The sequence below is a fragment of the Neovison vison genome, chromosome 8 (assembly GCF_020171115.1).
Source record: "Neovison vison isolate M4711 chromosome 8, ASM_NN_V1, whole genome shotgun sequence".
NCBI lineage: Eukaryota > Metazoa > Chordata > Mammalia > Carnivora > Mustelidae > Neogale > Neogale vison.
Window position 1 is genome coordinate 44,817,725 of NC_058098.1, and position 17,301 is coordinate 44,835,025.

Consider the following 17,301-nt stretch of genomic DNA (forward strand, 5'->3'; position numbering starts at 1 on the left):
AGTTGTGCACAAATAAACTCTTAAGGCTTTTAATTAGAAATAACAGAAGGTATTTTAAAGCCAGATAATAGAAAAAAGTGAAAAGAAAAGATCAGAGTACTAGCAAATAAGCCACCCTTGTGGTCAGATAAACAGATGTTTAAATATTCTGTGAATGTGCCTTAATTACGTAAATCTGTTAACCCTGATGTCCTTAGTTATGAGACCAAAATAATAGTATCTATTTCATCAGCATAAAAGAGAAAATCTATGTAAAGTGCTTCATAAATGTGAGCTGGTGTAATTCTTTTTTTTTTTTTTTTAAGATTTTATTTATTTATTTGACAGAGAGAGAGAAAGATCACAAGTAGGCAGAGGCAGCCAGAGGCAGCCAGAGCGTGGTGGGGGGGAAGCAGGCTCCCCGCCAAGCAGAGAGCCCTGTGTGGGGCTCCATCCCAGGACTCTGATCTCAGAGCCGAAGGCAGAGATCAAGGCAGAGATTTAACCCACTGAGTCACCCAGGCACCCCAAGCCGGTGTAATTCTTGACCTGTCTTCAAAACAAAAGTTAATTATATGCAAGCAAATGGTTAAGCGAATTAAAAAAAAAAAAAGGACTTTTTAAAATGGTACTTTTAGGCTCACAGAGAAGTTGAATGAAGGTACAGAGAATTCTTGTTTCTCACGCCTGTCATTCCCCTTTCCCCAACATTTATCACATTTATTATAGTTGATGAACCTAACAGTAAAACATTATCACCCAAAGTTCACAAGTTAACATTAGCGTTCACTCTTGGTGTTACACATTCTGTGGAATTTAATGACCTGTACCTACCACCAAAGTATGGTAAAGAATGGTTTCACTCTCCGAAAATTCCTCTGTGCTCCACCTATTTATTCTTCTTTCCCCTTTCGCCTCCTGCAACCACTGGTTTTTAAAACTTGTCTGACAGTTTTACCTTTCCCAGAATGTCGTATCATTGGCGTCATATAGTGTGTAGGTTTTTCAGGTTGGTTTCTTTCACTCATAGTATGCATTTAAGATTCCTCCATGTCTTCATGGCGTGAAAGCTCATTGGTTAAGAAATGACAGTTGCAAGTTTCTTGGTGTTTAGAAGAAAAAAATATTTATAAATATGCTCTGTGTATTTTATGCATTTAGAAAAATCACATCTATGTCTGTGAACAGTGCTTTTAGGAAAACTTTAAATGAAATCATTTGCAACCAGGGTAGAAACATTTGTCATAGCTCTCTACTACCAATTTTATTATTTAAATATTTGTAAGTCATCTCACTTTTCAAATTTTAAATAACTTGAATGAGATTTTATATTACCGAAATAAAATCACCTAATAAAATAAATAAATACCTATTAAAATAAAAAGATGGTTCCGTTATGTGATGTCCTTTAAACTTGTAACTATGCATAACTGATTTAACAAAATTTAATGTTAATCATCTTTGGCCGCCTTCCAGAGATGCATACACTTTGAATGTTTTATTTCTAGTTGTCCTCCTTCCATCTTAACAAGCTTTTATTGTCTGGTAATTCGATGCTGTTTTTGTTTTTAAGCAAAAGTTATCATCATTATTTTTTGTTTGTTTATTTTGCCATCAGTGCTTTTTTAGATACACCTGCTTGTTTACTTCTTTTTCTTCAGTATTTTATCTTATATTTCACTCTCTTCTGATTTTAATTTTATTTTTCCAGATTTACACCTTTTAGGAGTTCTTTTAGCCACATTCTTTGAGTGGTAATTTCTTTCCATCTTTGTAGTGAATTGTCTTTTTTAAGTTTTCATCTTTTAGTGATTGTTTAGCTAGGCATAGAATTCTGGGTTAATGGTTGTTTTTACCTTTACTCTTTTGGTGATTGGGAATCTATAGCACAGAGGTCAAATTCAGCCCATAGGCTATTTTTGTAGAGCACATAAGCCAAGAATTTATTTTAAAATATTTTTAAACAACTGAAAAAATCCAAAGAGTATTTCAGGACACACTAAAATATATAAATATTAAACTTAAAATATAAAGGTCAAATTTCAAGTGTCCATGAGTAGAATTTTTTAAATGATTTTATTTATCTGAGAGAGAGAGAGCAAGAGTTGGTGCACAAGTTAGGGGAGGGGCAGAGGGAGAAGCAGACTTCCCTTTGAGCCTGGAGCCCGACTTGGCCTCAATCCCAGCACCCCGAGATCATGACCTGAGCTGAAGTCAGATGCTTAACCAACTGAGCCACCCAGGTGCCCCTAGAATTTTATCAGAATACGATTATGCTCGTTTGTGTTCATATCATTTCTGGATGTTATACTGTATTAGCAGAGTTGGGTAGTTGCACAAAGAACATGAGGCTCATGAAGCCTAAAATATTTATCATCTGGCCATTTACAGAGGGTGTTTGCCAATCCCTGTATTGCTCCTATTGTTGCTGATATGAAATACACTTTTAGTCGAATTCTTATTCTCTCATAGACACTTGTCTTTTATCTGGTTGCTTTCAGGCTTTCTGTTATTAGCATTTCTTAATTTCACTACTATATATTTAGGATTTATTTTTATTTTTTATCTTTATTTACTTTCATTTTCCTGCTCTTGAGGATTCAGTTCTTTCATCATTTCAAAAAAAATCATTAGCCATTATTTTCAAACAACATTTTATTTTTTTTGAAATTACTATAAGACATAGGTATTCTTTCTATTCTGTCTTATGTGTCTCTTAACTGCTTCCTATATTTTCTTTCTATTTTTGTTTGCTTCTTTCTAGAAAATTTCTTCATGGCTGCCTTCCCAGTTCATTAATTCTTTTTAATTGTGTCTAATGTGTTTTTAACCCACCAAGTTAAAGTTTAATAATCATATTTTACATTTTTAAAGTTTTTGTTCTTTTTCATAATTACCTCTTTTCTTGACTTTTCTCTTTCTCTGTTTCTAATAATTATAAACGTACTTATTTAATCATCTCTTTCACAGTCTATTATCTGAAATTTTGGGGAAATGCACACTATATAGGTAGTGTGGGTTGGGATGCATACCTAATTGGGCTAGGATTTGTACTCCTACCCAGAGCTATTAGTAGAGAAAGCTGCTTTGCCACTTCCGGGGGCTGGTAGGTTCAGTTCTTTTAGTCTCCTTCACTTATCAAGAGGTTCACTCCTCCAAAGTCCATGTTGGACACATGGCTTTGGTTTCAGGTCTTGGTTTTGCATGAGATTTCTGCTCTCCCCGCTGAAGGTGCAAACTCTTGTCCTGAGGGCCTGCATCACATTTGATCACTCCCTGAGCCACTGCACACAAACTCATTGCCTGGGTGGGGGAATTTCCCTTTGCTTGTTCTTTTGTTTCCTCTTTTCCCCAAAGCGCAACTCTTTAATTATGCTTTCTTATTTTATTTTACTTTATTCAAAATTTATATGTATTTGTAGCATTAGCCTACAACATCATGTTTCACAAACAGGATGTCTCCTTCCAGTTTTGCTTTTAAATTAAAACCAAAACCAGGAATGACAACATTTATGGCTAGCTTTGACAAGAATGTAGACATTACTAATGTCCATTTCTACCCAAAGTAGGTAAAGGATATTTGCAAATATGAAAATGTCTGCTAATGCCATGTCTTTGTAGCAGGCACCAAATTTCACATTCACAGGGATTGTGGAAATTAGTAGAATATTTAATGGCTCAGATGGTAGTCAGCCAGGTTCCGATTAGCCTCCTTTGAAATAATACTGTTATTTTATTGCTTGGTATTGCTTCTCCCTGATTTGGAGTAAGAAGGCCTTCAGGGGAGACATCCTCCAGTGGATTATCTCTCTCCTGGGTCATCGTGCCCAGCCAGCATGTTTTGTGTTTCCCCTAACATAGAAGGTACTGTCCAAAAGAGATAGGACTTCAGTTGAGAAATCATACGAGCATTTCAGATGAAAAAATTCTGGGTGTGGGTAGTAGTGATGATTGCATGGTGATATGAATGTAATTAATGCCATTGAACCATACACTTAAAATGGTAAAAGTGGCAAATTTTATGTTATTTCTATTTTGCCACAATAAAAGAAGTCATGACCTCAGCCTTATATGTAAAGTTTTTTGTTTTTCATGCTGAGAAGATATTTTGCATTGAGAAGGTGTAATGAAGAATGCATTGCTGTATTTTAAAATGCTTTTTAAAAATTAAATGTTAAGAAAGATTAACTTTAGAATTAGAACTTGGAATCAGCTCATATTGCAGCTGGGCTGTTTTATAAAGCCATCTTAGGAAGGACATGTCATCAGAACTGACGGCCACTTTACTAATGCTACATTCATTTATTCAAGAAAGAAAGTGTTTATTGCAAAGGGGATTGATCGGTCCTGTCATTGTCAACAATGTAGAGACACCCAGGAAACTGTAAAGGTGTCATCTAAGTATTTGCCATCTCTGGTTTCCTTGGCTTGGCATCTCTACAGTAGATGAAGTTCCCCCAGACCTCCGGAACTTTGTGTGACTTCTTCATGTCCACTGTTTTGAATCCTGAGAGTGTCCGTGCTTAACAGTAATAACATTAATGATGATGTGGCCAATATTTACTGAGCACATGTCAAACACTGCTTTTAGTTTTTGCATGTAACATCTCATTTCTAAGCCTTTTACAGTATGCCCATTATCTCTAATTTGCAGATGAGAAAACTGAGGCACAGAGAGTTTAAATAACTTGCTCAAGGTTACACACCTACTAAGGGCTAGAAACTAGGTCTCATCCCCAGTACTCTGATTCCACAGCCCGTGTTCTTGGCCATGGCCCTGTGTAATCAACCTTCTGATAGCCGAGCTTTCATAGCTGTGCAGTTAGTTCTTCTGTAAAGAGAGTGCATGGATGGCTTTTGCCATGGCAGGTGTGGTGGTTAAGCCCGCTTAAAGAAATGTTTGCTTATTTACATCTATAGGATGTGAAGTAAATTTTGAGCCACCATTTCCAATTTGGGAGATGTTATTATAAATAGCAAGGTTTTCTTCCTTTGCAGAATGTGAAGATCTGAGTTCACATTTTCACAAGACAACATGAGGCTGGAGTTGAGAGTACATGCTCTCCCCATTTCACCTCAGTTCCCCTGAGAACACCTAGGCTGTGGAGCAATGGCCACATAGCACACCTTGTTCTATCAAAGGAGAGGAAGTCAGGCTTGTATTCAGCCTACATGACTTCTTTGTTAACTGTCTGAGCTGCAGAAACATCTGGACTGTCTGATTGTTAACCTTCCCACTGTAAATGAAAAACTGGCATGCTGGGCTCCTCTTTTCAGTTTCTGTGAGCTTGGACAATGCAGGGCATCTGCAACAGCTGGGTCTGCTTGGCAGGCGCTAATGGAGGCCTGCGGAAATGGAGGGTGGTGTGAATTCACCAAGGAGAAGGCCACCAGGTGAGGATTCTTGGCTGCCACCCGCCATCTTTCTAAGTCTCCCTGCATGACCCTGCACCTCGCACCCTTTACATCCCAGTGTGGATGGTTAAAAGCAGTCAACCCGCAGTTATGGTGAACACCAGTGGACTGGGAGGATAGGGCACCCTTACCCACAGAGGCAGCCCACAGGCTACTTTAATGGGGAAGGGACAGGGGATTGGACTAGAAGGCCATGCCCAGGGTTCAGTTTCTGACCAAATATGAGTGTCCTGAGGCAAGTCACTTCACTTCATGGACCTCAGTTTGCTCATCTGATGAAGGAAGACCTTGGTCCAGTGCTGTCTCAGACCCCTGTGGTGCTCAAGTTCTTTGGTACTTTGGCACATTGGAAATTATGCAAGGTTGCATCTAAACAACAATGATAAAAACAAAAAGCCAAATGATAGAAAATTGTGTTTTGAAAGAAAACCATATGCACTATATAATTCCACTTATGCGATACTCAAAATGTAGCAAAGTTCATCTACGTGATTGAAGTCAGAATTGTTACCTTTAAAGGGGTGAGTGAACTGGGGGGTGCCATGAGACAGTGTTCCAGGGTGCTGGAAATGGTCCATATTGTTCCTTGGGTCAGTGCAGTGGTGAGTATTAATGTGCCTGTTTTAGGTATATGGGCTAATACATAATAAAATGATTATCCCGAAGATGGAGAGGAGAAGTGAGTTGGGGGAAATTGGAGGGGGAAATGAACCATGAGAGACTGTGGACTCTGAGAAAAAAACAGGGTTTTGGAGGGAAGGAGGGGTGAGATTGGGTGAGCCTGGTGAAAGGGCATATATTGCATGGAGCACTGGGTGTGGTGCATAAACAATGAATTCTGGAACACTGAAAAGAAATTGAAAAAATAAATAAAAATTTTTAAAAATGATTATCCCGAGGAAAAAGGAAAGGAGGAAAAAGGAGGGAATGGAGGGACAGACAGAGGGCGGAAGAAAATAGACACACACATATATTAAGACATTAAGAGAGAGATTGAAATCCGTCTGTGGCCTGCTGTTCCTGTCAGCAGCATTCCCCAAAGTGTCTTTCTGGAACGTTAGATTCTCCACTGTCGCTGTCTTTGGAAATTCTCCTCAGTAAGGGTGTGGGAAAGGCTGGGTTATACAAAGAAAGGAGGCACTTTATTTGGAACTTCTCAAGGACTTTAATGGGCATGGTGGCCCCCTCAGAAAGGCCATCATAAACAGTGCATTTCCTACACTTAATTGACCACAGTAATTTTTTTTTCTTTTTTGTTTCAGAACCTCTCTCAGGACTGTTGCTTTTCAGGGCTCCAGTCTGGGGAACTCTATTTGGGACATGGGTAGAAGCTGCCAGTATTTCCCCTATAACTCTTGACCACATGCCATGGTGGCCAATTAAATAAAAAGGATTTTGAATCAGTAAATAACTCCTTTCAATGTTTTTCAATCCTATTGTTAGAATATTAAAGCAGCTTTGTTGGGAACAAAGAGTACAGTTGCAGAAATTTCTAGATGGGCCACTTCTCAGAAACACCATTCAACTGGAGAGAAACATGTGGCTAGTTTGTGATGACCGTCATCACAGCCGACCCCCAGGGGAACATGTGTGTACCACCAGCACTCAATACCATGTTCACTCTGACCATACGGAAATTGAATTAATGTCTGATTTTGTAAGTACTGTAACCAGACAGGCTTATCATCTCAGATTAATGGTGGACTGTTTTCTCTCTTTTTGGGACAGGATAAAAAAATGTCAGTGCTCACTTCTCCAAGAGGAAAGGTAGAAGTGGTTCATTGCCGAAGAACAGAATCACAGGATATTTATTGTATCAAAAACCTCATTAGAAAGTTTACCCAGAAGCTGTTTGGGAGGCTTAATATCATCTATCTTCTGTAAGTATGTAGCTAAGTAAGCCAAGAATGTTTATCAACTTTTTTTTTAATTGGGAAAATAACTTCACTTTCTTTGGGGGTATGATGTCTAGTCTCAGAACTTCTAGAACTTCTAGAATTGTTTCTTGATGCCAGCAGCCTTCAGGACTTTGAGCTTAGTGAAGCACATAGTCTTGCTCAAGGGCCAGCACTCACCCATTGCGACTGTGTCACCGATCTGGAAATCCTCTGTTCACCTGAAGCAGGAGTACAGGTCCACAGATCTGTTCTTGGCATTTCTCCAAGAAGTTGTACATTTGAATGTCGTGGAGGTAGTCCCAGCTAATGACAGTGGTTCTGTGCATCTTCATCTTGGTCATGACACCAGAGTCCACCTTCGAATGGAGACATAATCAGTAAAGAGGCATTTCTTGTCAATATAGGTGCCCTCTGTGGCCTCCTTAGGCTTCCTGAAGCCCAGACTGATGTCTTGGTAATATGGTGGTGGGAGCTTCTCCTTGCCGGTTTCCCCAAGCAGTACTCTCTTCTTATTTTGAAAGATGGTTGGCTGCTTTTGACAGACACCTCAGTCTGAGTATCTGCCATTTTCCTGGCCACTGAGAAAAAGGCTGTTTATCAGTTTTATCACACACGAGGAAGGGATCCCACTCCTTATCTTATGGGGCTTTATGGTGAGGAAATGGGCAGCAAGAAAATCTGTCCTGCTGAGCAGATCTCTAGGAGCAACCAATCTCTAAGTCTTATAACAACCGCAAATTGAAAGGGTTTTGAATTCAGGCAAATTTGAGTTCAAATCTCAACTGCCCCACCCACTATTAGAGTGGGGTAAGATAATAATATCTGCTGCTAGTTTTGAGAATTTATTTTCTGTCAGGGGCTGTGCTTTATCCAGTCCATTTTGCAGTTGAGAAAATGGAGGCTTGCCCAAGGTCAAACAGTTAGTAAGTGTCAAAGCCCAGATTTGCTCTTAACCATTGCTATTAAAATGGTCTTCTAAACTTCAAAATATGCACAGATTTTTTTCCCTTGGTTTTTTTTGTTTTTGTTTTTTGGACACTCAGATGTATGCATTTTATAATCTGTTCCTTATTATTTTTGTTGAAAAAGATAAAAGATAGCTCAGTATTCTGGGTTTTATAAAGCTTCATATTAAATGTAATTGAAATGTTTAAAGTAAGGCCAGTCTAAGACATTAAAATTTGTAGTTTCTGATTATTGCACTGATGAATATAAAGCAAATGTTCACAATTTTGTGGGAGAACAGCAAGGCAACATGTATAAAATGCTTTAAAAATGTGTATATCAATGAAATGATTCCACTTTTTGGCATTGTGGTGGGTTAAACACCGTAATGATGTCCTCCTGGATAGAAACATGTACACACACACACACACACACACACGAACACAAAAGGTAAGGACTGTGCAGAGAACATTATCAACATGAAATCAGAAACTTTAAGAAAACAGCAGGAACCAGTGCCACCTATTCCTTGAGATTTTTGCTACATTCTAGAAACCTCCAGCTTCTGTTTTGACAGCTTTGCAAAGAAGAGAAGGTAAATACTCCCTCCACCTAAGGAGGGAAGTATTAGATCCTTTTGTATAAAACTGGGTTGTTCATTGTAAGGATGAATGAGACATAAACCCACTGCTGAAGCTGGGACGGTAAGGAAAGTAGCCTTTTCAACCTCAGCATGGAATGAAGGGGGACAAAGCCTTTAAGAATTTGTAATCATGTGTTGATTTAAGGTCCATTCTGATTATCTTTGTGGTCCCCAAAAGCTTCAAAACTTCCTAAATAATGAGTACATTTTCAGAGAAAAACTATGTATGTTTACCATTAGACAGAATAAAGCAAATAAAATGGAGAATTTGATTAAAAGTGGTTGCAAATTAGTAGTGTGTCCAGGAAACTGGCTGAAATAACACAAATCAGGTCTGAAGGATGGAGCTTCAACCCAGTCTTCAAATAATGCACCCAGATAGAATTCTAAGCAAAATGCACTTACAGTCAAAAATCACAAATATATAAGGAAACATGCGCCATTAGGGAGAACCAACAACAAAAAATATACAGCAGAATCAGACCCTCAAAGACTTTAGATGTTAAGTCAGTCAAAGAATAGAAAACAACTGTGCTTACTATATCTACAGTGAAAAGATACATTTTTAAAAAACCATAGGGGCACCTGGGTGGCTCAGTGGGTTAAGGCCTCTGCCTTCAGCTCAGGTCATGATCTCAGGGTCCTGGTATCGAGCCCCGCGTTGGGCTTTCTGCTCAGCGGGGAGCCTGCTTCCTCCTCTCTCTCTGCCTGCCTCTCTGCCCGCTTGTGATCTCTGTCTGTCAAATTAATGAATAAAATCTTAAAAAAAAACATAAAAATGAATAATGAGATTTGAAAAAAAAGTCAAATAAACTATCCAGAAATGAAAATATAGTTAAAAGCTCATTGGATGAATTAAACATCATAACCAACACAATTGAAGACAGAGGTAGCAAATAGCAAACTGGAGGACCAATACCACTGAATTATCTAGAATTCAGCACAAAAAGACAGAGGCAAAAAAGTAAGAATGGAACAGTTAACAGTTACAGTTGGGTCTAATCAGACTTCTAGAAGGAGTTAAGTAGAAGAGGCAATATTTGAAGAGGCAATATTTGAAGAAGTCATGGCTGACAGTTTTCCAGGGTGGTTGAAAAGCACCAATTCTTAGATCTGGAAAACTCAGTGAAACCCAAACAGGATAAACTCACAGAGAAATTCCCAACTAAGCACATCATAATGCACAGAAAAATGCCAAAGCTGGAGAGAAGATTTGGAAAATTATCAGAAAGAAAAGACAACTTGCCTGCAAACAATTGAAGATTAGACTAATAATGATTTCTCACTAGCAACCATGATAGCCAGAGATAGTAGAATATATTCAGTATTGGAGAGAAAATAGTACCAAACTAAAATTGTGTACTGAGGGAACAGGTTTTCAATACCTACAGGAAAATAAATGCATTTTGAGGCCAACAAAAACTGAATTAGTTTATCAATGAATCCTGAATAAAGGGAATTCCTCAGAATATACTGTAGGCAGAAATAATATCTCAGTTGGAAAGCCAAGGATACAAGAAAGTAAATATGTTTGCAAATATGTTAATTCTAAGATAAAAAATCAAACTTGCATAAAGCACTAAGAAAAATGACTAATATAGATACTAAATATAAATAGGAAGTTATAAGATATAAATAATAACAGGTAAAATACAGAACAAAAATAGAAGATAAATTGGCAGGTGCATAATTAGAATGAAAGTACTCTTAAAGTATTATCCAAGAGGAGGGTCGGAATCAAAGGTACATCCCTTCCTTCCCAGAAACCACATGTCCAAGCCTATGATGGGGTAAATTATTAATTTTTATTGAAAGACATTAAGGAAGACCTAAATAAATGAAGAGGTATACATATTCTTGAATAGGAATATTTAATAATGTAAAGAAGTCAGTTCTTCTCCAGTTAAAATCCTACTAGGATTACTTGTTGAAGTTGATAATATGGGTGTGAATTTATATGGGAGAGCAAGGGGCCAGAGTAACTTGAAAGAAGAAAAATAAGGTGGAGAGATTTGCCCAACTAAAGAGTCATTATAGCTGTAGTAATCTGGATGGTGTGGTAATGGTCAAGGAATTAAAGATCCCAGAAAGAGACCCACACTTATATGAAAACTTGATGACCAAGCCAGTGGGGAAAGGATGTACCACTCAATAAATGGTGCTGGGACAATTTGTTACCCATATGGAAAAAAGAATAAATGTAAAGAACAACCTCCTGTCAAAGAAAGAGAGAAAGAAAGAAAGAAAGAAAAAAAGGGAAGGAGGGAGGGGAAAAAAGAAAGAAAAAAACCCAATTCTGGGTTAATTTATTATGTAAATGTGAAAAACAGCTAACATTGTTGATGGAATCTCCTAGATTCCAAATTCATTTATCCAGCTTCCTGATGGATGTCACCCCTCGAATACCTAGGTAGGTACTTTATACCCAGCGTGATCGCCACCTGCCTCTGGACTACTCTGTCTTTTCTTTCCCAATCTTGGTAACTCCAGCAGCGCCAAACTTTCACTTGCTTGGACCAAAAACCCTGGTGTCACCTTCATCTTGCTCTTACCTCCCACACCAGCAGCGCTGTCAGCTCCACCTTCAGAACACATCCAGAAGCTGGCCTCTTCTTTCCACCTCACTTTTCCTGCTGAGATGAGGTATGAGGCACCAGCATTCCCACTTGAGTATTTCAACAGGCCTTCTCTAGTCTCTGCTTCCACCTTGGCATCAGCTCTTGCTGCCCGACACCCCCCTCCCACCCCCAATCCCAGCAAGTTCTTCTCAACATAATAGCCGGAGCAACACTGTTCACACCAGCCAGATCCCGTTGTGCTCTGCTCAGAACCCTCCACTGGTCTGCCATATGCCTGCCATGATCTGGTGTGGAGCCCACCCTCTTCCCTCTGACCTCACCTCCCTGGAGCTCCACTGAGTTCCTTTATTTCTCCTGGAGCACCCCAGGCATAGGTGTGCCTCATCCTACAGTTACAGAAGCATTTTCATCACACCTCAAATGCTGCCTTCTCCTGGAAGCGCACCTACATGCACCTGCGCGGTTCATCCTCTTCCCCCAATATTTCTTCATAGCACTTGTCCCTCTGGACATTCTGCGCATTTCAGTTTAGTTTTTTTTTTTTTTTAATTGTTCTGTCTCCAGTTACGAGAACGTCGGCTCTACGAGGGGAGGGATTTTTGCCTGTTCTCTGCTGTGTGCCCAGAACCTAGAAAAAAACTTAGCCCTTGGTCTGTATTCAACAAATGTTTATTGCATTAATGAATAAATCCTGCCTAAGCCCCAGCATCCTCATCTATGAAATGGACAGTTATACCTAATTTGCAGGATGAATGGGACAGTGAGGATAGTTTTTAAATACAGGGCAGAGCCTAGCTCCTAGGAGGTGCTCAGAGCTGCTTCCCACCTTCCCTCTAGTTTTGCCTATAAGGGAGCAGGGACTAGGGTCAGAAAGCGGCAGGCTTTTCTATCATTTTCCTCTCTTCCTTTCTCAGCAACCAGGCAGCCATAGAATAGGAGAAAAGACTGCTTTATATATGGAATTCTCTTCCATATATATTGCTAAAAGAAATCAACAAGCCACAGAACATGGTACAAAGTGAGGCATGATTGCCTCTGAGATGGAAAAGCAAGTGGCAAGGGGCCACTGTATACCTTAATGAGTCTTGAATCTTTCCCACGTGGATAAATTCTGGATGCAAATAAATTACAACCCCCCAGCTTGGTAGCAAATGTGTGCTTGTGACTTGCCCCTCCTGGAGTGAAGTGTGTCACCATTGGCCTGAGCAGGTGGGGACATGGTTGGGCTGTGCAGGTGATCACCAGTGACCCATGAGATCATTTGTCAAGGACCCATCCTTTTAGGGGGTATTCAGAACATGGCATGGGGGATAGGGGCGGGTCACAACTGGTGACTTCCTACAGATTTTTTTCAAAAGCCTTCTGCAAATCTCAAATCCTGTACACGGTCACATACTAATTATCAGAAAGTTCTTAACAGCCTATTTCTGAAGGTGAGCTTCACACCGCTGCTGGGCCTTGGCTGCCAGGGTACCTCGAATCCACACATCTCATGTGTTTATGTATTTTCTGAATCGGCAGATATGAAAAGCATAATTTTTGCCACATGGGAGTGGAGTAGTAAAAGGGTTTGTTTTTTTTTAAATGTTAAAATGGGATCCTAATAACTAAAAAGGCTGTGACCTACCTTAGAAGCCAGCATATCTTCAGAAGTAAAAGCAAATTTACATTTTCATCAGCGTATATCCAGCCCATACAACCTTTTGGTTTTCCTGTTAGATAATTCCCAACCACTTGCCAGGCCAACCTTAAGACTCAGACATCCATTTTACAAGCATGTCTACAACTGGAGGTTTCTTCCCCGGTTTTTTTTTTTTTTAAATTTAATTTTATTTATTTATTTGAGAGAGAGAGACAGTGAGAGAGCGCATGAGCGAGGAGAAGGTCAGAGAGCGAAGCAGACTCCCCATGGAGCTGGGAGCCTGATGTGGGACTCGATCCCGGGACTCCAGGATCACGCCCTGAGCCGAAGGCAGTCGTCCAACCAACTGAGCCACCCAGGCGTCCCTCTTCCCCGGTTTTATTGCATTTCATTATATTACCTGCTGGCTCAGTCACAGATATAGGAATGAATACAACTGACCTCACCTAAAAACCCTGCTAAATTGTAGGGGAGAAAATGAGCAGATAGGGCATAGCAGATGAGTGGGGATAGGGCCAAAGGAATAGGCCACATCAAGTGCATGTGTCACAATACAGGGGGCTGGGAGGGGGTAGGGAACGTGACAGGCTCTGGGAACACCCGGATCTGTGCCATTCGTGCTGCTTAATAAAGCAGAAAATGGGGATACTGTTTCACCCAAGATTTCCATCAAGTGTAGTTAAATAAAATGAGTTTTGGCTGAACTTGGAAAATTCGCTAAACCAAGTGAACAAATGAGACATTACTTTAATGAAAAGAACTCTGATTTCGCTTGCTGGAAAATATCCTTGAGCTTTAACATATTTTGTGTGAAATATATACATGTGTGTATATTCTTTTGATTTGGCTTATTCCATAGAAAAATTCTAAATCCAACTTTTAAAAATAAGACTCTCCTTCTACCTTTTTCCTCCTCTCCCTTCTTTTCTCCTACAATGGTTTTTTTTTTTTTTTAATCTGTCCCATATAGGAGTAATGTTAAGAGGTAATAAGAAGTGGAAATTATAGATACAAAAGGATAATGCTACAAAAGTTACTTTCTTGCACTCAGCCATTTGGAAATTGAAGTGCATTTTCCCATTGAAACAACGTTATTCATGGCTGGCTTCCCAGGCCAACCCACAAAAGCCTATTTAATCTATAATGTCTGTGTGGTATAGTACTGTGCTAATTATACTATGGAACCCAACCACCACCCTAGGTTCCCATGGATAAATGTGTTTCAAGTTCAAATTAGGATTCCAGTAACACATTTCTCTTGTTTCCCTAAGGGGATGGCAGTTGCCTTGTCCCAGCTCTTGCCACTTCCTCCTCCTCCACCACTGTCATTGCTGGGTCCTGTGCCTTGGGCATTTTCTCATCTGAATTAGCGTGAGGACTATCACTGTGAAGCAGTAGGTCATGGCTCTGGGAACCTGGGGCAGAGGAGCCCAGAGGATCAAGAGCCAGGGGGAGCCAGTGCAGTAATGGGAAGAGGGGCAGAGCTTCAGTGAATCAGAGTGGAGAGGTTGGGGGCTGCATCCTTTTGCTAATGAGCCCCCTATAAGGATAATATATTCTTGGGACCAGAGGGCAGTCTGCTGTCTTCTTTCCATGATAGCCAGTGCTAGGGTGGGGCCTTTGTGGCAGGTGCACCCAGAGGAGTTCCCCCATGGCTGAGGAATGGCTGAGGAGGGACAGTGGCTGTAGGTACTGAGATCAACATGCCTAGCACAGTGTTTCCCAAAGATGGCTGTACCTTTGGTTTTTTTGGAGGAGCATTTTAATCGTTTTTCCTCCAACTTAAGATATCAGCAGATTTCACTCAGCTGAAAAAGTAAAAATGGCATCTCAATTTCTATACAAATGGTTCTCCATGCGCTAAACTATATCCTGTCTCTAAGTCAGAGCTCTTGCTGTCATGGCAGGGGAGCAGTTGGGGAGGACCATCAAGATGTCCCTTTGGGACAACCACCAGAATAAGAGTTGGAAGACCTGCTTCTCCACCCTTGCCTTTTTTTTTTAACTTGCTGGGTTGCCTTGGCTTAAGCCAGACCCCTCAGGGTCTCCATTTCTGTAGCCGGATCGGGTGATAGATGTTCACATCCCGTTAGAATCCATCAGCCCAAGGACCTGGGCTCAGGGTTTGGAGAAATTGGTTAAGAGAGACCCAGAGGTGGATCTAAACTCTTCGCTTCACTGCTTCTATGCTTTGCATAGAAGACCAGCTCACTCTGGTTTTCTCAGGACTTGTAGCCCTGATGGTCCCATAACCTGGGAACGTTCTCAGTCTCAGGTAAGTGGGGACAGGTGGCCACTCTAACTTGACATGTTTAGGCCAGTGCAGTGGAATTGGCAACATGGGAAGTATAGGGAAAATGACAGTCAGACAATTTCCCCAGCCAATCTCCAAGGGAAGGGTATTGCACACTTCACATAAATACACCTTTCTAACAAAATGTAATTTTCAATCAAAATTTAGTTGGTAGTCCAGTTGTCCTGAAAGATGTTGTTATCTCATAGCTGCTGCCACACTATTCCCACCTCTTCCAAAGGTTATGCAGTGGCTGGCAGACCTGGGTAGCCAAAGGAGGGGGAAAAGATAACATCTCATCCTCTCCCTTTTGGTAATCTTAGTCATGTGTGCAGTTTTAATCCTTTCTACAGGGAAAAGGCAAACCTTGCTGTTACCCTCTGCAATGACAAGGAGGAAATCATGGCCCAGGCTACCTTCGTGGATTATCCCAACTGGAATGTCTCCAATCAGGACAGCTGGGTATCCGTGTTCCGGGAGCTTGACAGTGAAATCCCATGCACAGTAAGCAATTACACACAGTTCTTATTAGAACAGCCTTAATTTTGAAGGGAAGTCCTATGTTTGCACATATGTCTTTCCAGTTTTGAGACTGAGCAGTGCAAGACTCACAATAGAAAGTGACATCATGAGATTAGCTTCAGGTGTACAACAGTGACTGGACAGCTGTATGTGTTTCCTGTATGTGTTTATGTGTTTATGCTCACCCCAAGTGTAGCCATTGACTGTATTCCCTATGCTGTACCTTTCATCCCCGTGACTTATTCATTCCATAACTGGAACTGCACCTCCCACTCCCTTTCATCTATTTTGCCTCCCGTCCTCCCTCCCTTCTAGCAACCACCAGTTTGTTCTCTGTGTTTATGGGTCTGTTTCTGGGTTTTTTTTTTTTAATCTATTTGTTCATTTGTGTTTTAGATTCTACATATGAATGAAATTATTTGGTATTTATCTTTCTTTGCCTGACTTATTTCACTTAGCTTAATTCCTTCTAGGTCCATCTATCTTATCACAAATAGCAAGATCTCATTTTTTAATGACTGAGAGTAATATTCCATTATATGTGTATATATGTGCATGCATGTGTGTGTATGTATGTATATATACCACAGCTTCTTTACCCATCTGTCAGTGGACACTTAGGCTCAGTGTCTGAAGTCTTTGATATATTGGGAGGGCACCTGCCTTTACACTGTTGCTCCCGTAACAGTGATAATAGAGCCTCAGATTCCTGTTGCACTCTGTAATTTTCAAGGTGCCCTGGTGGACTCTGGCTCATTTGATGTTTTCTAGCTGTGGGCACTTTACAACCTTTTGGCAACCTGACTTGGTAGGTGGTGCCGAGTCTGAGCTTTCTCTGACCTCAGCCTGCCAGAGCCAGGCCTGCATATGGCCCCAGTCCTGTGGAGAGCTAGAGGCTATGACCAGAGGTAGCATGCTTGTCTGTCAGTGGAATCCAAGAGTGTGTCCTCAGAGCCTTAGGGAATGCTGATGGCGTGAATGAGTGAGTTCACCTCCCCATATACAGTTGTATGTGCACACACACACACGCCCACGTGTGCCCCAACATGTCATCCAGCATTTATTCAGCTAAATAATGTCTTCCCTTTGTCCTTTGCTTCTCTCTCCCTCACCACTCTATACATCCAGTTGCCATATTTAGAAAAATTATCTTAAAGTTGGAAATAGGCCAAAAAGATGCTTTTGGTCCAATGCTTGTATCTTTGATCGATTATCTATTGACCGGGCTATGGTACAGATCTACAGGAACAGTGATTAACTTTGTAGATTTTTGTCCATGCGAGATGTAAATAATTTCTGTTTGGTGGAAGAGATCCTCTCAGAAGTTATGGTTGGTGGCCTTGCAGGACATTAACTCTTTTGTTTCTTGCCCAGCAATCTTATTC

General features: G+C 40.4%; 1 protein-coding gene and 1 pseudogene across 1 annotated transcript in view; one reads left to right on the forward strand and one right to left on the reverse strand.

Annotated features, from left to right (window-relative positions):
• Positions 1 to 7,131: 7,131 nt before the first annotated feature.
• Positions 7,132 to 17,301, forward strand: part of CFAP61 (cilia and flagella associated protein 61) — a 298,453-nt gene continuing 288,283 nt past the window's right edge. The window contains exons 1-2 of the mRNA XM_044263545.1: positions 7,132 to 7,274; positions 15,748 to 15,898. Of these exons, the coding sequence (XP_044119480.1) occupies positions 7,132 to 7,274; positions 15,748 to 15,898 (294 nt within the window). The remainder of the gene's footprint in view (positions 7,275 to 15,747; positions 15,899 to 17,301) is intronic.
• On the reverse strand, positions 7,378 to 7,859 carry LOC122916312 (annotated as a pseudogene).